The sequence below is a fragment of the Trachemys scripta genome, chromosome 1 (assembly GCF_013100865.1).
Source record: "Trachemys scripta elegans isolate TJP31775 chromosome 1, CAS_Tse_1.0, whole genome shotgun sequence".
In the NCBI taxonomy this organism is placed as follows: Eukaryota; Metazoa; Chordata; order Testudines; family Emydidae; genus Trachemys; species Trachemys scripta.
The window spans coordinates 97,566,166-97,590,178 of NC_048298.1; the positions used below are offsets into that span (position 1 = coordinate 97,566,166).

At 39.8% G+C, this 24,013-nt stretch overlaps 1 protein-coding gene across 3 annotated transcripts in view; it reads left to right on the forward strand.

Annotated features, from left to right (window-relative positions):
- NFYB (nuclear transcription factor Y subunit beta) overlaps positions 1 to 16,927 on the forward strand; it is a 20,801-nt gene extending 3,874 nt beyond the window's left edge. For all 3 annotated transcript variants that reach the window (XM_034778473.1, XM_034778481.1, XM_034778489.1), the window contains 6 exons: positions 7,719 to 7,812; positions 8,715 to 8,845; positions 11,476 to 11,673; positions 13,922 to 14,003; positions 15,466 to 15,545; positions 15,758 to 16,927. In XM_034778473.1, the coding sequence (XP_034634364.1) occupies positions 7,719 to 7,812; positions 8,715 to 8,845; positions 11,476 to 11,673; positions 13,922 to 14,003; positions 15,466 to 15,545; positions 15,758 to 15,790 (618 nt within the window). In that variant the 3' untranslated portion in view covers positions 15,791 to 16,927. The remainder of the gene's footprint in view (positions 1 to 7,718; positions 7,813 to 8,714; positions 8,846 to 11,475; positions 11,674 to 13,921; positions 14,004 to 15,465; positions 15,546 to 15,757) is intronic.
- Positions 16,928 to 24,013: the final 7,086 nt, after the last annotated feature.

Consider the following 24,013-nt stretch of genomic DNA (forward strand, 5'->3'; position numbering starts at 1 on the left):
TACTTGCATCTGAAAAAGTGAGGTTCTTACCCATGAAAGCTTATGCTCCCAATACTTCTGTTAGTCTTAAAGGTGCCACAGGACTCTCTGGTACTAGGACAGTTATTAAAATATTAATTGAATGTCTTTAAAACATTCCAAACTGTGTGTCCGTGCTTGTGCTGATGGAACAGATGGGACCGAGAGCTGCTGGTGCAGCCTCTTCAGCGCTGTTTATCTGTTTCAGTCTCTGGAAAAGTACTGGAACTGCAAAAACTTTCTTAAATAGCCTGTATAAGCTCTGATTCTTTCCAGTTCACATCTCTTCTCCCCCCATACTCCCTCTCCCTCCCTCCCCCCGCCAAAAAAATCCCAAAACCCACAAGAGAAATCACAGAAACTGTGCCCAATTCTTCCTGGTGTCCCTCACCACTCTCCTACCAAGCCACTCAGTTTAGTGTCTGTTTCAACCACAACAAGAAATTTCTGTTGTTAGGGCCTGTCCATACTGCAACTGTAACCATGCTAGTGTAAAAGTTAACTGGCATAAGGGGTTTCTGTTATAACACTTTTTATGTATAATGTGGATGAGCCTATATGGAGGGAACCTTTTACAGCCTAGATCAGGAGTGGGCATACTTCTTGGCCCGAGGGCCACATTGGGGTTGCAAAACTGTATGGAGGGCTGGGTAGGGAAGGCTGTGCATCCCCAAACAGCCTGGCCCCCGACCCCTCTCACTTCCCACCCCCTGACTGCCCCCCTCAGAACCCCTGACCCATCCAACCCTACCCTGCTCCTTGTCCCCTAACTGCCCCCTCATGGGACTCCTGCCCCTAACCGCCCCCCAGTACCCCACCGCCTATCCAGCCCCCCCTTGCTCCCTGTCCCCTGACTGCCCCAACCCCTATCCACACCCCTGCCCCTTGACAGGCCCCCCGGGACTCCTGCCTATTATCCAACCTCACGGCCCCCTTACCATGCTGCTCAGAGCAGCATGTCTGGCAGCCGCACCACCTGGCCAGAGCCAGACACACTGTAGCTCTGCTCAGCAGGAACACGCAACCCCTCCGCCCAGAGAGCTGCCTGTGCAGCAGTGTGGCTGCAGGGGACTGGGGACAGTGGGGGAGGGGCCGGGGACTAGCCTCCCTGGCCGGGAGCTCAAGGGCCAGGCAGGATGGTCCTGTGGGCCGGATGTGGCCCACGGGCTGTATTTTACCCACCTCTGGCCTAGATGCTGAATAGCAGCAGTGAAACTGTCCGATCTAGTTAATGTCACTCTACAGCTGTTAGGGAAGGCATTGAGCATCAAAGTAAATAGAAATGCTTCAGATGCAGGAAGAACACAGGGCATCCATTCACAAGCTGCAAATGTAGAAAGACTTTAAACATTTTAATAAAGTAATTCAGTAGAAATTGATGGAATAACGTCCTCTCTCTCCATCCCATGCACATGCTTGTTAGGCAAAGTTTCTTATTCTAAATTGATTGAGTGGACTATTCAAGCTCTTGTCTAGTGGTTATATTACTAAGACTCTAGGGTTTTCAAAATACAGTGAATAAAGATAAAAGGGAAACCTCAGGATTTGGGTTAAATCAAGTGCAGCAACTGAAAAGAATAAAGAAAGCTCAACAAACTTATTCTAGTCCCTTCCCTGCCAGTGCAGGATTATTGCCTACATTGTTTATTTTTTTTTTCTAGTTTAGTTTTAAATGTCATACAAGGCCTGCTGCTTAACTTCCTGTGGGAGATCATTCCAGTCTTACAAATCACACTGCTAGGGAGTTTTCCCGGTTTTCAAGGCAAATTTTTCATTTCCTGTTATTCTTAGTTATGCATCTTTTATTGTACTGTGCTAAATTTCCTCTCCTCTCCTTGGTATTCACACTTCTCAAAAGCTTGTAGGCTTGTGTCCTTCCATAGTTGTCACTGAGCCAAGCCACAAATATTCCTTACTCTTTCCTTCCAAGTAAATCCTATATCCCATTTAAGTTTTTATTGATAGTGAGGTGTTCTGAACTGAGTTTAGTATTCTAGGTACAGTCTCAACAAGGCATTGCTGACCAGGAAATAATGCATACTGCTCCAGAACATCTTTATGTGCAGCCCAGAACCTCATTTTTTTAATGCAGTATGATACTGTAAGTTCACATCTAAACTAATTTGCTGTCCACTATTACCCTTGAGTCTCATTTAATACAATTCTGAATGCCTGCCTTCCTCCTTTTTCTTGAATTGTCTTCTCCAGGTGTTTTAATCTCCATTTTCCCCAGCAATTTCACTGTAATTCCTGCTATTTCTAACTCCTCAAGATCTCTTTGCAATATTTCTGTCTTCAGTGGTGTTTGCAATACATCCCTGACTATTTACATGCAAATTACTGTGCTGTTTACTTCCAAATCATTGACAATCTCAAATCAGAATGGAACTAACCTGACCACTTCAAATTCCCAATTCATGATTCGCAATTTGATACATTACCCCATATTGTCTTTATTTGTGCTCGCTCCATTTGCTTGTGTTGCTGTTCAAGCCAGTCTGTTTTTTCAAGTCATTTTTCAAACAGGCTCTAGAAATGTAGAATGTAGCTGTGTTTTTATTGCATAGGTATGCAATCCATTATACTAATTCAACAAGGAGTCCGATGGCACCTTTAAAGACTAACAAATTTATTTGGGCCTAAGCTTTCGTGGGTAAAAAACCCATTTCAAATGTGAAGAAGTGGTTTTTTTACCCATGAAAGCTTATGCCCAAATAAATTTAAGTCTTTAAGGTGCCACTGGACTCCTTGTTGTTTTTGTGGATGCAGACTAACACGGCTCCCCCTCTTATGCTAATTCAGTGTGTTTGAGGCTCCATGTATGATGCCATTATGTGACCACGCAAACAGGGAAATACGCTCCTTTTTATTAAAAAGGATATCGTATAATCCCACCTCGGTAGGAACACAGTAAAATTCCCCTTATGCAGGATTTGAGTCCTTGAAGTCAGGACAGAGTTTTCAAAGATGCCAAGTCCCATTTTCAAAAAGAATTTAAATGCATAAGTAATCTTTGAAAGTGGGATATAGGCTCCTAACTTGCATAGGCACTCTTGAAATTATTAACCAAGGTCTAGTTCTCCTTCTAGAGGCTTATTGATGTTCTGAAAATTAGCACCCACTTGCAGCAATGGCGTAGTTGCATTGTTGTTACCAGAAGTGTCAGGCTGACAGGAGTCACTGCCCTTCTCCCCCACACTTTGTCAGGGAGTCAGATTACTGTATGCTGGGGGCATTTCTCTGGTACATTGAACTTTGGTGCATGTTTAGAATAATTTCAGTTTTTAACTGGATGCTTTTGAATTATTTTGTAGCCAATTAACATAGCTGTATACCACAGTGCTTTATTGTTGCATAAATCAGGTCATGATATATAGAATGAGCCTTGTACTGAGCTGACTTTGAGTGTGTTAAGTAAACACTTATGGTGATCTTAACCCCAGTGACAGATTATTGTAAATTTAAATGTTAATTTTAAACATGTCTGAATTTAAAACGCCAGTATTTTATTCTGACTATCCACTGTGACCGAACTGTTAGTAACAGCCATCTTTAAACAGGCTCATGTTAATGTCAGGAACAGAACCTAAAGAAACATTAGTAGGGTGTCATGTTAGTGTGGTATTTCTTCTCTGGATACCTGGATCCAGATGGTTTAAGCAACAATTGAAATTTAGTTTATTTCTTTCCCTCTACACCTCAAACCCATAAAACAAATAGTGTTTACTCCAGAAAGGTTTAGGAATGGATTAAAACAGGATAATGAAAGTCCCAGTTGAACTATGAGGAAAAATTTGAGAGCCTGTGTCTGCTGTTCATCGAACTCTTATAAAAGTGAAAACCCTAAGCATAAAAATTCATCCATGAATAAGGAATATTCTTTATCATTTTTCTATTGAAGTGAGAAAACTTTGAGAAGCACTCTTGATGTCTTTGGGTAGAACATCTAATTTAAAAGTCCAAATTCCACCAGTTCAACCAATGGAATAAATTATCTTCTTGGGTCTTATCTACGCTTGGATTTTTTCCCAGAAATTTCCCCCCCATTGGTACAACTGACTTTTAGTAGCAATCATATAATCAGTAAAATCACCCGTATAGGCACTGACATTTTACCCACTGTGACTTGTTCTGAGCAGGGTTAGGCAACACTGCCTCAAATGTTGATGGCTGTCTGGTGCCCTCGCTATATATTAATGCTTACATCATTACCACAAGTGGGGTCTTAGAGGTGGTAGCAAGAGTCAGGTAGGGATTTTTTCACCTAAAATTCCCCTGTGCAGATTGGGGGAGGGAGGGAAGAGTCTGTCATCATAAACTCCATCTTGTTTTATGTTAATTCCACTTTTCAGGGACTCCACTTTTTATTGTTATCTTTACTTTGGAGTTTGACCTTCATGTGATATTGCATCCTCTTTTGTGGACTAGAGCATCAATGTTTGTAGTACAGGCTTGACACAAATTGAATGACTGTCTGTGAAAATGGCACAGAGCAATATTCAACAACCAGCCCATCCAGAAGAACAATGAACTCTACACCGAAGCCTAGCTGGAAAAGTGGCTGATGATCCTCAACCTAGGCACATGGCCAAAGGGGTCAGAGACTTTATTCAAGAGGGAATGCTGCCTGTGAAAGGGGTGGGGGATGTCAGACTAGTGCCACATTCAAGAAGACCAGGCTAAGGAGAGAAGAGGCAAGAAGGGCTGCCTAGCCTAAGGATGCTGATCAAATCCAGGAGTCGCAGGAGGAATGAGATCAGACCGGGGAATGTATTCAGGACTGTTATTTTTCAAAGATCTGTAACTCAAGTGATTTTTAAGAGTAAAGTGTCTGTGGTTAAGAAATTCCTTTACTAAGCCTGTATTCCTTGCTTGCCTGTCACATTGTCTTGGAAAGGGTTAACACACTGTGGTGGAACTCTGAGGGAGCATATATAAGCACCTGAGGCTTAGGTGGGCTGGGGTGTGAGGTGACTGGACTGTGGGGGCTAAGTGCCCAAGAGAGGTGTCAGATCAGGACCTTCACCTTGGAGTGTCTAAAGACCCTGGGCTAGGAACAGTAACCAGTCACTGTCCAGACCCAAATTGCTTAGAAACATGTAGTATCCAGTAGTTGTGTTCACTCACAATAGAATGTTGTCTACCCAGAGAGGGACTCGGCCAGGTTGTGATAGACACAACCTTCATGTGGTTAAACTAGCAACATTATTAATCTTGTAATTCCTATCAACGTAGTTACAAGGTTGCTTCTTCGGTTCACCTTGGATTCATCCACAGTAGATATACTAGGACCCCTGTTACTATAACAGCCAGCACTGGTGCAGTTTGACCTGTTCTAAGCTGCTGATGTAGACAGGTCTCAAACATTTTCATCCTGATAACTCTCACTAGTGATAGCAACCAGGTATCTGCAATATTGCTGGTGGTTGCAGTAAGATGAGTACTCAATCTGGTATAGAAATATGCACTTGAAGAAAACCCTTTCTGTGGTCATAAAGATCCATGAGGTGGATCCCTCTGTAGGATCAAATGTAAGACTGCTTTTCATTCTCTCATTAAGGAGAAATCCAGATGTGAATGGTTGGGTTTTTCTATGTAAGATTAAACAAGAAACAACACAAAAAACCACAACAAACAAGGATAATTCAACTCCTGAAGGTAGGAAGCATTTACTTTAATTTCCAGATATGGAAATGGTGATATAGCATGTATCTTGCTGAACATTAAATAACTGGAATTAATTTTTAAGTGAATATGATGGACAGCATTCCAGCTATCACACTTTATCTAAAATGGTTGCCTGGAACTCAGCTATTCCTCAATAACAAGGTAATGACAGATGAGTGTTTCTGCTTCCCTACAGTGAAAGCAATGGAGAAGCCCTAGTACACCTGTGCACTCTACTAAAGTGGATTTCTTGAAATAATGCCAATTAAATTTTAGAATTTCATACATTTTATTAATACTGATTAAAATTACCATACATTGTTTGCAGTGTAAGTCCTATTACAGATGTAATCTTACTGTCATGGCTGCTAGCACATACTAACCGCCAGAACGGCTTGACATTTTTCAAATGAATTTTTCATTGAAATTCAGCCTTTTATGCAAAGAGCATTTTTTCATGAAAACAGTTTCAAAATGTTTCATTTTTTTAAAAAAGCTTCTGATGAAAACTTTAAGTGAAAAAACTTTCTGCTTGTTTTGAGAAATCGTTTTGGCATGTTGTCTGCGGGGGGGAGGGAATCACCAGTGTTGCTCAGGCAAAGTTTAATTCCATGATGGGTTATTGTTTTGGTTTGGTTTTTTTTCCCCCCAAAATTGAAAAATCATCAAAAACTCAATTTAAAAATAGTTCTGCAGAAAAATCAAACCGTTACAACAAACAGAATGAAAGGCACTTCTGAACTTGCAGAAATTTCAGTTACTTTATTTGGTAAGCTCATGACAGAAATTAATGTGAAACCATTTGGTCTGCATACAACCCAGAGCTGCTGGTCTGTGTCTGCTTCAGAATTAAGCCAGAGAGTCATTGAGACCAAGAAGCAGACAGAACATCCAGAAAATTATAAGGAAATGGCAATTTTCAGTGGGACTTGGCCAAATCTGGATGTATTTTCATGGGCACAGGAAAAGACACCTCTGTAGCCCCAGGACTAACTCCCAATCAAATTTTGAGTTCTTGCTCCATACCAATGAGGCTTTACAGGGTTTCTCAACCAGTGGGTTTCAGCCCAAAACCGGGTTGCCAGTATGTGTCAAAGGATGGCAAGGGGGCCGGGTCCTGCTTCTGGGGAGAGGAAGAGGGTGAGAGATACTGGGGTAGGCAGTTGCAGATTTTTGCCCTGCTCTCACCCTGCAGGGGTGCATCCTACAGCTCTGGTCCTGTGGGGCCAGCTGAACTCAGGTCCTAGCATTGAGTGTTGCGATCTGGTATGAAGGGTCACAGCATCGCTCAGATTTGCCCCAGCTGCCCCTCCACCATGATGACAGGCTAGCCAGGCCAAATTTGAGCAAGTGGTGCTGTGATCCTGTGCACCATTCACAAATTTGGCCTGGCTAGACCTGAATAGCACTGCAATCCCAGAGATTGCAATACCCAGAGCAGGGAGCTGAGTCCAGATAGCCTTGCAGGACAGGAGCTACTGCTGTGATATACAGAGTGTACTTATTTAGTACTTAATATATATACTGTATATTGTTTGTTAGTAAGAAATGTTTTAGTAAGCCAGATGGTTTTTGCACTAAAACTATTTACTGGGTCATGACAGACCATAAAGATTTAAAAATGGGTTCTGAGTTCAAAGGATAGAGAACCACTGCTTTAGAATTCCTTTTTAAAAACTGGCAAAATTACCTGTGTTTCCCTATTCTCATTCTCAAATGGTTGCAGAGTTTTTGCTGAAGCTTTCCTCCAGAAGCTCAACCTGAGGCAGAGGCCAAACATGGAAAACTTCAGCCCACACAGTTAAAAGTACCTTCCTATAAGTTTAAATGTGAACGAGCTACTGAAGCCAAAACATCTCAGGTCAAATTCAGCCTTAATTGAAGAGCAATGGACACTGTTTTTTAATAAGAAAGTGCTTGTTTATGCCAGGGCTGAATTTGGCCCCTTACTTTCAAGGTAACTTAAATTAATCTACTGCTAAGCAGTAGCATTTTGGTATACCGGAGTATATGATTGATTTGTTTTGTTATAGATGGACGGTGACAGTTCTACAACAGATGCTTCTCAGTTAGGAATTGCTGGAGATTACATTGGTGGTAGTCACTTTGTAATACAGCCTCATGATGGTAAGAAATCTACCAGTTAAAGTGGAAGTTTGTCTGTCTTAGCATAGTACTATTAAGTGTTACAATGTCCTGTCACTTCTTGTCTAGCTCTTCCATTAATTCTCCATTGTTCATGAAGCTAAGCATTGGTATTTATCTGCATTCATAATGACTCCCTGCATACAATTCAGTTTTGATCAATTTGAAAATGGGTTTGCAACTTTCAATGTTAGCATCGGAGCCCCTTTGAAAGCAATCTAGTGTTCTGGGTAAAAGAAGTAATCCACACAAACGTGCTCTACATTGACCTGTAACGGGGTGGTGTGTGTTTAAATATCAAAGGATGTTGCTTGCCTCTTTGCTGGAAGAGGAATGTCTCTTTTTTTAAAAAAATAATAAATTTATAACATTGTTCAACAAACAAATTAAATCTTAGTGTTTGTGAAGCTGGTATCCAGAAGAACACCATTGGATGTGTCCATGTGTAATATATACAAAGAATACATATTGGTGAGGTGTGATAGAAAACAACTTTCCTAGGCACCACAATGTCATGGGAGCATGTGTTAATTTTTAAGAGCCCTGGACCTTTCAGAGCTGTAAGCAAGTGTGGTACTCACTTGGAAGTTGGGAATCTCCCATTTCAACTCTTGTTAAATCTTAAACCTCACTGAATATTGCTAGTCATCTATTTCAGACCAGTATCATTTTCTTTTGCTGTTGCGGATGGGGTTTGAAATTTCACTTTTAGGGGATGATAAGAAGGGATACTTCTGTGGCAAGCTTTTTTTTAATGGCAGCTATTTGAAGTTGATCAGAGGTTTGGAATGTTAATAGTCCTGGATTAATAAGTAGAATACAGGTAAGATGATAGAAGATGCTTGACAAATGCACCCAATACTAACTTTTCTTTATTTTGCTAGACACGGAGGACAGTATGAATGATCATGAAGACACAAATGGCTCAAAAGAGAGTTTTAGAGAACAAGATATATATCTTCCAATTGCAAATGTGGCAAGGATAATGAAAAATGCCATACCCCAGACAGGAAAGGTAATATCCATGGCTAAATCCAACAGGGCTGTTCTGCTAATGAGAACAGATTCATGTATTACATTCATTCTTTGGTTAGGCAAACTTGGGTTCTAGTACAACATCTTTATCTTCAGTTGCTGAAACTGCACGCTTGCTCTTTGAGAGCAATTTTTTTTTTGGCCAGGTTTCCCAAAATTTATTTTGAACTATATTTGAGTTACAGGAATCCAACAATTAAAAGATTAAAACTGCTCTTTTGCATAAAAAATATAAACTACTTATTATTCATCCATATTATGGAGTCTATAGCTGTGATGTTTGGTAGTATTTTTTTAGACACGCAGATTATACATAACTGCCACATAAGAGCGGACTTATTTGGTCAAAAATAGAGGCTAATATTTGAGCTGGCTTGCTTAGACCTTATCTAAACACAAAGGTTGAAGCAGGTTTCTAAATCAATTTAAACTGGTGCAAATCCCAGTGTGGACACGCTTAAACAGGCTAATGAGATTGCTAAATTGTATGACAAATGTAAATTACTGAAGTAGCCGGGTCCAAAGTTGGTTTTGTGTTTATCTAGTGTCTACGATGCTTTACATAGACAAAATGTTTTCAAAATAGCCACCAGATGTTCACTCATAAAAGTTGTCAGGCATGATGGCAATCAAATATTAAGAACTGTTAAACTTGTAGGAAAGAGATTTCTTTTCTTTTTTATTTTATTTTTATTTATTTATTTGTTTGTTTGTTTGTTTTTACTTTTTTTGATTGGAGTGCAGGGAAATTGGAATGAGTGAGCCAGTTTGGATGAAATAAGAACTTCCTTCTCAATCATCTGAGGAAAAATCTAGTTTTTCATCTTTGAACTTCTGGATTTCCAGAAGCAAGATGCCAAAATGCCATAAGATAGGCTGTTCTAATGGCTTTAATTTCTGGCCTTACTAGAAGTACGAGATATGAGAGAGCTTGTGAGAGCTTGTTCTCCAATTCTGCAGACTTGAGATTTGATTAAGAATTGGAACCCTGTAAGCTACTTATCTTAACCAAACAGTTATTGCTGTCTGAGTCCTATCTAATATTACATAGGATTTGGAGTATTGCTTACTGCTCTTGTCTTGCTGCAGAAACTTTCCTTTTCGTCTGTACAGCTTACAAAATAATCAGACAGCTAGCAAGGCATTAAAATATAACCTGGCATAGGCAAGGCATGGATGCTTTCAAAACCCCTGAGTGTTCCAGTGTAAGATTGTTATATTCATTAATCTTTTCTTTACACCAGATTTTCAAAAGTGCTCAGCACCCACAGTTGAGGTCAGGTTTTCAAAAGAAGTTGGCACATTGAGTGCTAAGCTGTCTTGAAAATCTGGCCATAAATATTCCGATGGGAGCTGCTGGCCCTAAGTGTCTATATGCTTGAAAATTATGTCAGAGAGAATATGGGTTCTGAATAAAGATTGCTATTACTCTCAGATACAAAGGTTCCTTCTTCATATTCCATCTGGAAGAGATTTGTCACATATGAAAAAGCATCAAATAAGGATAATCCTTCAGTGGATTCTTGCTTATTTACTTTCCTAAATACTCCGCTGTAGCACCCCTCTGCTATTCTAAATCACCTAATTTATTTTTAACGGGATAAAAACTTTGACTCGCCCAATTTATTCTTGGCAGGAACATATCTGTTTATTCACTTGAATGCTTGTTTAGAAAACTTAGAATATTAAAAACCACTACAGAGGCTTGCTACCAGGCAAACTGAGTAAGCACTAGTTATGAATCTGATTAGGATAAAATATCCCTGGCTGAGCTGCAGAAATTTAGCTCTGGAAGGCCTGAGATACAAACTCAATGGCAGAGTGAGCAAATTAAAGGAGAATAGAAATTCATGAAGATGCTTTGTCCCACAGGACATTATAAAGTGCTGTCCGGTCAGATTCATCATAACTCCAATTTCGTACCTTTCTTAGTTTCCATTTCCAGAGGGTTATAGTACCATGAGATTCACTTACACTTACAACTTACGAATTCAGATCTGACTGTGAATATAATGGCTTGTATCCAAAGAGAAGAAAGGGAAGCATGGAACCCACTAGTGTCTCTAAACTGTGTGCATGTATAACAGCTTGTACAGAATGCAGCTGTGAAATACTACGGAAATTGTAGAGGTCTGTAGTGTCACCTGAAGTAGTAACATAATAGTCTTACTCCATTTAAAATGCTATTTTATCTGCATTTTACCTGGAACAGTGGTGACATCCAGTGGCTGTTTCGCATATGCACACCAGTTTTGTTGATATATGCATATTACTTGTGGATAATTATTGTGGGGACATTCCCATATCTTCTAGTTTATTATTCTGCTACCAAGAATTGGAGTACTACAGGTTTTTAGTGTAATGTTGTAAGACTCTCCGGACTAGTGAGCCTAAGAGCTTTAACCCACAGCCTGATCCTGAGAGGGGCTCAGCACCTCTAACTTCCAGTGAAGTCCAGGGGAGTTGTGGCTGGCCGGCACCTTTCAGGATCAGATCTCTGAACTGAGCTTTGGGAACAAGCTTAGTAAGTAGAGCTTTAATTTGCAGTTTATTAACATGGTGAAGCTTAAGCAAACTTCAGGTGACTTTAGTAATGGTTTTTCTTACCAGATTGCTAAAGATGCAAAGGAGTGTGTGCAAGAGTGTGTAAGTGAATTCATCAGCTTTATAACATCTGAAGCAAGTGAGAGGTGTCATCAAGAGAAACGAAAGACTATCAATGGAGAGGATATTCTCTTTGCCATGTCTACCTTGGGATTTGATAGTTATGTTGAACCTTTGAAGCTGTATCTCCAAAAATTCAGAGAGGTTGGTAGCCTATCTTTCCACACAGGTTTAGACAAACTTACTGTGTTCAGTGTTGGCTCTTTTTATTATCTCCATATACAGCTGAAAATGGTTCGTTTGCACCATACCCCAGAATCTTCTGTCCAGTGACTGATGGTTTTTATCCCATGTCATGTTCTATTCTGATATAGACATGGCTGTTACACATCAGAATAGAACATGACATGGGATAAAAACCACTTAAAAACATAATTAAGAGTATTGGCAAATTTGTTGTTCCAAAGTAACTAAATTGTTCAACTGATTTTTTTTGAAGAACCTTTCAAACATTATGGTAAATCGGTTTTTGTGCTCCTGTTAAGAACTTAGCCAGATCCTCAGCGGCATTCAATGGAGCTATACTTACTCACACCAGCTGAGGAGCTAGCCCACTACATTTTGTCAGATTGCATTTCTAATCTGTGAAGGGGAAAGGTATATTTTAACACATTACTTTGGTGACATGAAAACTTGTCAACTACATGCCTGTTTGAGCATATTTTGCTTTGGTTGTCAAGTACTTTCCAATACCCTGTTTTGGCATTAAGATTTGCATTTCTTATTGCAGAAGATACTTCAAGATTGAGCATATCCTCTAGTCTTCTCAGAATTTAGCATGAACTTTCTTCCTTCCTTCCAGCAACCTAAGTTTCATGCAAAATAGAGCTGTCCTCTGCCTTTTTCCACTTTGGGAGGGTGGGTCTGAAGAGATTAATGTATATTCTATTCCTTCACCCACCATCCCTCTGTGGCAGTTTATGCCAAAGGACGGGGAGTTTTCCTATGAGACAGTGGCATGAGACATTGACTCAAGAACTGAGTCTGTCCAAACAAGTTATAGGAACTTTTAGCTAATAAGCTGCTTCTCCCCTCCTCAACATCCCTCCATTTTTCCCCGCACACCCACGCGGCACACAGAACACCCCATACTCTAACCCTCTTCCATGTGTTCATGTAGCACTGTCTGAAGGCTGGGTTAGCTTGTATGTTGCAGTAGCGCTTCAGAAAATTTTTAAGCCCGTTTGGCTTCAAACATACCTCTTCTTTACAGTGACATAGATTACCCTACCAACGGTGTCAATAGGCTAATGGAGCTAGCATTTAAAATCTGGATTTGTTGGCTCTGGTTTTGCCTGTCAGCTATAAATGATGTTCCCAGTCTTGTCTTCAGACTACTATACAAAGGAAACTGCCTCTTCTTTTTTTTTTTTCATTAAACATATGGACAGTTTGTCATTACATTAGTACTTGCTTTGATGTTTTCACAAAAAGCCTGTCTGATGAAACAGCACACAGTTCATTGTGTGCCTTAACTCATCATGCTGACCTCAGGTTCTGGTTCTGGTTGGATACTATGGGGAAGAAATCAAATATCTTGGGTTTAAAAGTGACCTTCCTATTGTATGACATTGGCACTGTACATAATTACTTCCCACAGCTATTAGAAAAGGCATTAAAGCTATAGCATACAAATTAGTGGAACAACCCAAGACTGCATCTTGTCTCTTTCCCACTTCATATCCCAAGAACTGTTCTAGAAAGTGTGTATATCCATGTATAAAGTGCAACAAATAAGCTTATGTAACCAGCATATGTTTGCCACATTTTGAGTACTCCTGGAATTCTGCAGTCTGCTGTGGATTGTACGTGCAAAATGTAGACCAGGGGTCAGCAACCTTTCAGAAGTGGTGTCCTGAGTCTTCATTTATTCACTCTAATTTAAGGTTTCGTGTGCAAGTCATACATTTTAACACTTTTAGAAGGTCTGTTTCTATAAGTCTATAATATATAACTAAACTATTGTTGTATGTAAAGTAAATACGGTGGCCAGGACCTGGCAGTGTGAGTGCCACTGAAAATCAGCTTGCGTGCCGCCTTTGGCACTCGTGCCATAGGTTGCCTACTCTTGATGTAGACCTACCTATTCCTTGTGAGTTACCACAGAACTCTTACTTCTGCAGAATTTGAAGGATCTCCTGTAAAAATACAGTCTTTATACTTTGTACAAATCTGTTATGTAAGGAGTATAGCAACTATTAAAACCAACTCTTTGGAAGCTCACATACTGTGTGTATTAATATTTTAAAGAAATGATCATTGGAGTCCTTGGATGTTAGTGTCACACTTCTCATTACTGCATACCGGCTCTGTTAGCAGTTTTAGGAAACTAGGATGATGAGCACTCTAAGGTAACTGTTATAATGCAAACATTTTCTGTATTTCATTCAAGGCAATGAAAGGAGAGAAAGGGATTGGAGGAACAGTTACAACTGCAGATGGTCTTAGTGAGGAGCTCACAGAAGAAGCATTTAGTAAGTAAACCTTTTACATTCAGATCTCATTACTACTTTCTTTGTAGATCCTCAAAGGTTTCAGATTTGAGAAAATGTTAATCATCAGAATTTTCTTCTTAGTAACTGAGCCTGGGTCAGACTAGCTGGGTGGGATTTAAAATCAGAATTTTCATTTGGAAGCAGAAGGCTGAAGAAATGCCTTGACACCTGCTCACCAATCATATTTCAAATTTCCCAGGCTCTGGAGGCTTCAGGACATTCAAAGCTTGAGAGGTTGGGAAAGTTACTTCACACATGTGAATTAATGCCAGCATTAAAAATGGCAGTTTTGAAGGAGAATAGTAGGACTCGGCAGTGAGCAGGAGGCCCCTGGCTAGGAGCCAGCAGAAGCAGGACTAGGAGACAGAACCTCTATCTCTTATTTTAAAAAAAGTGTGCTTTGCAAGTCACGTATGTATGTGCTGGATTATCTTGTCTGAAGAGTTTAACTTCAGACTTGATGTATCTTTTGCATGTAACTTTTAGTTTGGGTACAACTTAATTGTCTTTTTTTTTTTTTTTTTAACCAAATATGGTAAAGACCAAATTTAATCTCTCAAATGTAAGCTGTTCAGCTCTGTCAAACATTTGGTTAAACTTTTTTTACATGGGAAACTGATTTAGAGTTGTTCTGTTTTTGTCTCTGGACTTTCCAAACCAGCTCCTCACTTATTCTCTCCAAATGCAGAATATCAAAGTTATAACTGAATGTTTAGCCTTTTGCTTCCTAATGACTTCTGTAATAATTCTACTCTTTGATTGTCTCAGGGCTTAGACCCACAATTACGATAATGTTTACCTAACAGGTTCTCTTGACTTCCACACCACATTTAGTTAGTTTACTAGTCAAAATTTTTTTTATTTACTTCACTGGCTTCCTGTAGGTTACTGTGTTAAGTCCAAACTCTTCATCATGTCCTTCAGAGCACTGCACGATTCCATCCAAGCCTGCATCACAGCTCTAATTGCTACCATTACTCTTACCACTGCCCCATTTTCTCCACTAACAAATCCCATCTCTGTCAGGGCAGGGATAGGCTCCCATTGTGTCTTGGACTATGTGCTCAGTGCTCTAACAAATATTTTTAGAATTCAAGTGGCCAGAATGGTAAAGTCCACCTCACATTGGAAAGTAAAGCTGTTTTTTTGCCTTCTTACATCATCAGCAGTAAAAATTTTGCAAGCTGACTTCAGATAATGATTTGATGCAGAATAAAATCTGTTTCAGCTCTGCAGTGCTAATGGGAGCGAACTTGTTTTTGTTAGTAAACAGATGTGAGTGTATAGTACTCGGGGAGTAGATATGATGAGGAAGGTTATGCCATAGTCCCTCTGACCATAACTGAACTTTCTGTTGTGAATGATGATATATACTTTAAAAAAGTTCTATGTATCCTGCAGTTTTGTCTAACTACCTTAACTAAACTGCTCTTTCTTTTAGCTAACCAGTTGCCAGCAGGTTTAATAACAACAGATGGCCAGCAGCAAAATGTTATGGTTTATACAACATCTTATCAACAGGTACAGTGTCCTCTCATCCGCTCTCTTCCTTCTGTTGCTAAAATTCAAAGCCCTATTTCAGCACCCCCCAGTTTGAAAGAGACGAGAATAACTTGTATTTAGACCTCTGTCATGATTTTCTGACACTACGACCTGAAAGATTACTAAATGTGATACAGCTTCCGAGGACGGAAACTTGAAACTAAGCTTATGTTCTTTTCCCCCCTCTCTAGATCTCTGGTGTTCAACAAATTCAGTTCTCATGATTTGAAGAAGGCTTTGGATTTGGGAATGGAAGAGAGACAAGAAAGCTGTACAACTTGTGAGAAGAGACGTTAGTTTAAAATGACAGAGGAGAGAGTTGTCTCTTTGTACATTAAATAGCTGTAATGTAGCTACCTGAGGCTTGACTAATGGAGATGTGAATTCTGACAAATCTTTTTTCATGAATTTTTAAAAAATTGGATTTTAAGGGTATTAAAGTATTTTTGTTTTGTACAAGAGTTTGTTGCTCTGTATAACTCCTGTATGCATTGTATATTGCAATTTATTACTGTCAGAGATTTGTAGACAGTTTCTTATTTTCATATTGAATCATGTTACTTTTGTAATTCAAGTAAACAGCTGAGTTTAATTCATGTTTACCCTTTGAATAAAATAAGGGTAAAGTTCATTTTGAATGCAAGTTGCCTTTATTATAAAATTTAAATTGCTCTTGGTAATGTAAATTGTCTTGCATGTCTTAACTAGATTTTTAATGTTGACATATTTATTGAAAATTTGAAAGGGATTTTTTTTATGAAACTCTAGCAGCTCAAAAGAATTGTTAGAATTGTTTTTTAATGTAACATTAGAACTTAATGTTAATCCAGAAGCAAACAATTGTTAGATCTGTTTAAATTTAGATATTTGGTTCCCATCAACAGTGTTTACTATAATGCAATAGTTTTTATTTGAGATAGCTACTACAGGCATTCATTAGGCTACTTTTACAATTATATTAACTTAATAACTCTGTACAGACTTCTGAAAAATAATTTGTTAAATTTAAAGTAGTCTTAGAGCTATTGAAATTATACGCTTTCCTTTTATGCATGGTTTTTGGAAAGCCAAATCCCAAAATTTAACTGTTTTCTCAAGTGTTATAGGAGGATTTTATAGTCCTGTGGTAAATGACCTCAATTTAACTTTTTAAACTGAAATATTACAAGGTTTGGTTTCCTGCAAGACTCTGGGAACTCTCAAATGTTTCAGAAATTGTGTGTGTGTGTGTGTGTACACGCATATGCATGTGTGAGTGACTGAAATGTGAATAGGTGATAAAAATCTGAAATGAAAGACTCAAACTTCTAGTTTGCTGTCTCCTTCCTGATTTTGCAATAAACTGTACCTAGATAATGTAATTTTGTATATTTAGTGAGCGGTTTAGTAACATTGCTGGTTGGTTTGTTTTTTAAATAATTGGGTGAGTAATCTTGTTAGATACTTCAGTGTCCTAGACTGTGTTGGTGTAAGGATGGTAGTGTATTCAGGCTGAGTTCGGAGCCTTTTAATATTTCTATTTGCATTTCAGTGAGGTGAAAGTTAGATTAACCCTCACTCTGCCACCCATCTCTTTTTTAACTTAAAAACAAAAACAAACCTTTGACCTGGTGCCATAGTTTTCCTGGAGGCTATTTTGGAAATGTGATGTTTAAAACCTTAATGAACTAGATAATCTGGGTTAAAACAAAACAACCAAAAAAAATGAAATTTCAGAATTATGTGCTGTACGTGGCCAGAAGTCTTGGTGTATCTTTCTTTGCTAATTGAAATAATGTCATAATTTAAATGTAGGTTAACAATATGCCAAGGCAAGCCACTGGACAAGGTCCACTGTATTCTGTGGCAAGGTGGACGTATCTTCTGTAGCAGTGTTCTCAGGTGCTGTGGCAGACTGGTGTCATTTTTGCAGCAACAATGGCTAAACTTACTTAAGTTTTTCATTAAATATGAGATTAATAACACAAGCAGTACAGGAGCCTGTATGTTTTATGTTCAATTTATTTTAGACCAGTCCCATATTTCCAGTTCTTGATGTGCAGAATTTGGTACTGAAAAAGGGTAACGTTTAAACTGTGAGGGACAAGCCAGCGGTTTTGGCACCTGGGGAGTGCACAGAAGGGATCTTGGACTTCTAGGAAAAGCTCATTAGTTGGATAGTGTTGATTAAATATCAGCATTGAAATATGTAATCTCTTTAACTTTACTCTGAAACTGAAGATGACAAGTCTCTTTGAGATGAATGGAGCACTTCACACACGCGTGCTATTCTTTTTGAAGTCAAGAAGACAACACTGCAGCATTGCACACAGGCTGCATATTTTCAGGGTTACGTCTTCAAACGAGGGATGGATTTTATTTATTTTAAATTAAAGCTTAGATTCTAGAGCATAGCTCTGGCAAGGGATGAATTCAATGGTGTTGAAATGCATGGGACCATTCCTATATCGAGAGAGATTTTCTCTCTTCCCCAATATTTTCTCTCTTCCCCAGCTCCCTTCCGTTTAAAACAAGCAAACAAAAAACCCTAAAATGACATCAATTTGGTCATGTCATCTGATGCTTTATCTCAAGTGTAATTCTGTAATAAAGCTTTATCTTTGAATGTTTTTTCTGAAGTAATGTAACCAATTCTTTCCAGAGACATCTAGCTTGTTACCAGTGTTATCTTGTTTCACATTTTAATGTTACCTCACAATAGCACTAGTGTACAAAAGAGCACTTCATGCAGCATACACCAGTAGCTCTCAAAATTTTGTACTGGTGACCCCTTTCACATAGCAAGCCTCTGAGTGCAACCCCCCCCACCACCCTTATAAATTAAAAACACATTTTAATATATTTAACACCATTATTAATGCTGGAGGCAAAGTGGGGTTTGGGGTGGAGGCTGACAGCTTGTGAGGTTACGACATGGAGGGTCACAACCCTGAGGGGTCCTCACCCCCGGTTTGAGAACCCCTGGCATAAACAATAGTTTCTTCTTGTAGCTGAAAGCATGTAGTGACACCCTAATATTAATCCACCCAATAACGGAATTCTTGGTTAAAACTTCATCTTTTTGGCCCTTTCCACATATAAAAGGGGAAGAGAGTTAAACTACTGTGGCCAGAGTTGTCAAATAAGGGTGCTTAAAGTCTCCTGCCCTGCCCCCCAAAGGGGCCTGACTTGTTGGGCCCTCTAACTCCCATTTTCATTACTGGTAACTGCAGGGAACTTGTGTGAAAGTGCTGAGCATCAGCCTATCACCCCACTTATTTTGAACATTAAGTACGTGTGTTTTGATAGTTTTAGCATGTGCCTTTACTCCCCTTGTTCTGGTCTCTGCTGTGTATTGAATTATGTGGTGTAGCCAAAGTGTGTAGGGGGGATTTTTGGTATGTATGGAAACAGATTGTAAAATCCACTGACCTGTGCTTATGTGTCTGCTATCTGCATGTAGTATGGATTAGTCAATTTCCACTCAAGCTTCCTTGAGGTTTACAGGTCTCCCTGCTTCCTTAGTAGCTGTGTTGCCCCTCAGGCAGAGATGAGTGCTTTGATGGGATTCACAGAGTGTTGGGTGAGTAGTTAATAGTGCTTTGCACAGCATTAACATATTTTAGGCCAATAACTGTTGTGGGAGAGAGGGGGGAAATAGGGTGACTTGTCAACTACCTGGATAGGCAAATAGCAGCTGGCAAGTGAGAACACAGTGGCTCTTCTATCCCAAGCCCACCACCTTAATTTCTGCAGGGTCTTATTCATTTTGCTCCCCTTTCTCCAGTGGAATGGAGTATATGGTTCATCATACCTTAGCAGTGCAGCATATACAGTACAAGTGGGCTTGCAGAGGGATATCTTAACAGAGGCTGATGTATAACACTGGGGAAAAAACTTACTTCACCAACATGGAGCAGTGTTGGTGGTTTTTGTTTGTTTTGTTTTTTTTTAAAGTGATCAGGTATCTGTTTTTAGACTGTTGAATCCCTAGGGCTTTTTTTGTGCAGAGTAAAATGTGGGCAAGAAGGACGATGGCTTTTCTTAATAGATTTCAGTTTACTTGAATATTAGCTGTCTCTTCACCAGAGCTGGAAAGTATTACCATTAAGTTGATTTCTAGCTTAAATCATGAAAAAAGGAAAGGAGAAATAAATGAATTTAACTGTTAATCTCTTACTATTCTTTACATTACTTTCATCTTAAAATTACATTTAGATACAGTACTTTGAGGCCCAAATATTTTGTAAAATAGAGTTTTTAATATTCCCAGTCTGGGGGGAAAATAGGTTCTCCTCACCCCTGCTGTTTTTAGACTAGTTGGGTCAAGTGAACCAGGATGGATGCAACTAGCATAACAAAGTAGGAATTGCACACATTGGAACCACTGCAACTCACAGTATGTGCATACTGTTACAGTAGAGGAATGCATGGTTTCTTTTCTCTTCCACAGGAAAGGCCTTTTTTCAGAAATAGCTTGCATTTTTATCAGAGGGTGCAACCATTCAGAACTTGCACACTGCAAGAGGCTTGTAAATTATACATCCTAGGCAACTGCATGTTGGTCAACTTACCTATTTGCAAGGCCAGCATGAAACTGACCGGCTTGCTCCATTTGATCAGTGGCGGGTAAGGGAAAGCTCAGTGCTAGTTCAATGCACAGCTGTCTAAAGCCCTGGGGCCTGGGGTGGGAGCATAGTCTGCTCCTATACATGCTGTAGTTTTGAAATTTTGTGCCTGGTACGTGTAAATTAAATAACTGTCTCCAATTTGTGGGTGCAGTGCAGTTAGAAGAAAGACATCAGTATTGAGTGATTCTGCTATGCACTTTCTCTGAAACCCTTCCAGGCAAATTGCCAGGGTCAATTTCTGGAATATCCTCTTACAATACAGCAGGCTGTATGTTGCACTTATTGGAAGTGATGCTATCTGGTTTGCCGTTGTATGAAACAATACTCTCAGGGGGCTAAAGTCTATTCTTCTAAGGGAAACAGCTTATACATTGACAATTTAACCCTTGCATCCCCGGTAATCGCTCTGGGCCATCCCACACAAAATATCAGATTTTAGATTACTTTTGGTAAAGTATTAACAGTTGAAAGCTTATAATGTTGTTTTGCATATAAACTCCCCCTCTCCCCCTCACATGCCCCAGAGGTCTATGCTTTAGTACTTGCAACCACAAGCCAGTAATAATCCAGTACTGGATGAAGTCTCTACCTCTTCATTTCCAATCAGAAATTCATCTCCAAGCTCTCTGGTAATGTACAATGCAGGAGTCACATTCATATCCCCAACCATTGAGAACATCACCAATTTGGGGGTAAATGTTCTCATTCTTGTAGATCTGAGTCAGTTTCCCTGGTTAAGTCACGGAGGGCAAGAACTGTATTTTCTCCAATTAATATCCCAGTTCTTGCTCTTAGGGTTTGAGCATGAGCAACCAATTTCATGAAGGAGCATACCAGCTATTATTTAGGGGCATAACTTTAATGACTTCATATGGACTGCTTGTGCTATTGCCTCATTTCCTTTAGGTAGACTGAGCCAGGAACAGCCAGGTCCTCATTTACTCAACATAGTGACATACCTGCTGATTTGCTCATCCATAGGCATTTCATTATTACATAATGGGAGGGGGAACTACAGCCCAGTACTAGCTGTTTCATTTACTTAAGGCTATGAGCTAGCCATTTTGTCTCTGATCTGCCACAGTTAGTCTCTCTTCTGACTAGTTATAGTAGAGCTGATTAATCTGCAGGTTTAGGTTTTCTTACAAGTCTCTTCAGTTACTGCCTTAGTAATTCTCCCAGTAAGTTTGAAAGGAATCCATACCACATCACCACAGCTCTTCTTGCATCAGCTGGCGATGGGGACAGCAGTAAACAGTGAGAGAGTATCACCAGCTATACTCGTAAGACACATCACAGTAGTTATGTCTTGCCCTCCTCCAGCAATAATCAGATCACATTGTAGAAAGGCATTGCTTAGTCAACCTGGAGCAACAGGGAATCTCTCAAATCATAGACTTAACACAAAAAAGTTCCTAATCATGAGGAGGATGTGTTCTATGCTAGGAACCTAGTTTGGGACATTTAAGTGCCTGCCAGCCAGCCTGCTTGCTTCTAGGGCTTCTACACTAGACAAGTCACCGATCTGTCTCAACACTACTTACTTCCTCAGAATTGCATCTTCAGAGGATTAGGCAGTTGCAGGGGGGTAAGTCAAGCCCAATTCTTACAGCACAGGCATTTGATACATGCCTATGTAATTTAAAGGTTAATATACCTCAGATATTCCTCTTCACAATAATTGTGAAGATTGGGGTTAGGCCGGTGTAGACAAGATTATAACATTTCATATACTTCTGGCTGCTTTGTCCTTTATTAACAAGGCTCTCCAATAAGGTAGTGATACTGCTACAACTCCTTTTGTGTTTTCAGTAACTGGCATCAGAATTCAGGTTCATCAGTATACACTGTCAGTTTTCCAATCGATATCCCTGTCATCTCCCTCATTTTTCTATCTAGGAAGTAGTCTAGCCCCAGGTAATTGATACATTGTTTAGGGCAACTAGAATTCCTGTTCTTATTTCTAAATTCTTCATTTTACAGAAGTTTTCCTACCATAATTTTTTTTTCTTTCTTCTTTTTGTTAAACACAAACCAGGAGTAAACATTTTCAAGATCTTATACTATACTAGCTGTAGCTACACCACTGCCTATCATTAGCCTATATAGGATTTATAATCAAGGCATCTTACCCTCATTTCAAATAAACCACACTTCATTGGTGTAAATTGTAGCTATGTAGGGGATTGCAGTGGTAGCTAAATCCCATTGTACACAAGACCCATGTATTCACAATCTAAAATCAGAATACCAGATCCTGAAATGTTACCATAACATGAGAACACTGCAACCCAAGACACAGGTTTTCCACTTTTCACAATTGAAGGGAACAATTTGAATGGAACAAGCACCCAGTTTGTGTATTTTCAAAAACCAGTTTGAAATAGTTTTTACACTGACCGCTTGTACATGTGACATGCAATATTTTCACATTTTTTGTTAGATATAAAAACCTTCAAAACTGTCATCAGTAACTCACTATAGCTCTCAGGTTTTAATGTTTCCCCTTTTTCTATGAAGACAATATTTGAGCCTTAAGGTTTTTTTTATTTGGGTTTTAAAAAGCAGCCACACTATCTTTAAAATTTTACATGTTCAAAAAAACCCAACAAAACATTGAATGCAAACCCAGGCCAGCCCTTCTAGTTGTCCTTCCCTCCCAACAGGCAACTTTTGGAATTAATTCCCCTGTCTATACAAGAACCACGTGTGAGGAAAAGGATATTCTTATAGTTCCAGAAACCTCTGTTCATGAGTAAGTGCCTCAATCCGCAATCCCTGGGAAAGAGTTGTCCCATCACTTTGTTCTATCTCTTAGCACTCCGTCTGGAACGTTTCCCATAAATAGGTATTCCTAACACACTAAAGGTACATCTCAAGCATATGGAGAGTACATATGCCAACTGTACTCCGTTCATCTCATTCTATCCAAAATGCCAAGGCCTGATGGCTGCAAAGTTGTTGCAAGCAAGATGTTAAAATCTCCACCAGTTGGCACGCTAGGCATCTGTGAATAATTTCCCAGAAGTCCCTAGGGCAGGGGTTGGCAAACTTTTTGGCCCGAGGGCCACATCGGTGTTCCGAAACTGTCTGGAGGGCCAGCGTAATGTATTAAAATTGCTCCTTGTAGAAATGTGCTACTTACGGTGTACTACCACAGCTGCCAGTTCTGGTGCTCCGTAAGTAGCACATTCCTACAAGGAGCAATTTAATACACTACATCCAGCAGCTCTCGCAGCCGTGCTGCCCGGCAGGCGCTCACAGCACGGTGAGCTGAGGCTGCGGGGGAGGGGCCGGGGACCAGGCAGGCAGGACATTGCCCGCGGGCCGTAGTTTGCCCACTTCTGCCCTAGGAGCATTTAGGAAAGCGTAGGAACCTCACCTGAAGAATGAGTACATTTTCAGTCTTCTGCAGCAGCAGCCACCTTTGGTAGGAACATGCTTCTGGGCTGGTTACAATTCCTTGCTTTATACGGAAGGAGGGGAGAACTTCCATTCCTGCCTATTATTCTGCTATAATTAAACCTGCTTATCCTTTCCCCCTACTTCTGTGATTCACTGCTGGCTACTTCCCATTAGTGATGAATGAGGAGAGAAGTTGTGCAACAGACCAAGAAACTTCTTACCTGGTAATTTTTTTAGCAGTTTTTCTCCTCATTCAGGTCCCTCCAGTAGACTGATGACACGTACCAAATACCGCTCTTGAATTGAAGCCAGAAAAAACACAAGACGACCGCGAATAACATGGAAACAAACAGTTCTGAACGACATCAAGCACCTCAACGTGAAAGGGGAAGATTTGGAGAAAAGGGCAATTGACAGGCGAGGATGGCAAAT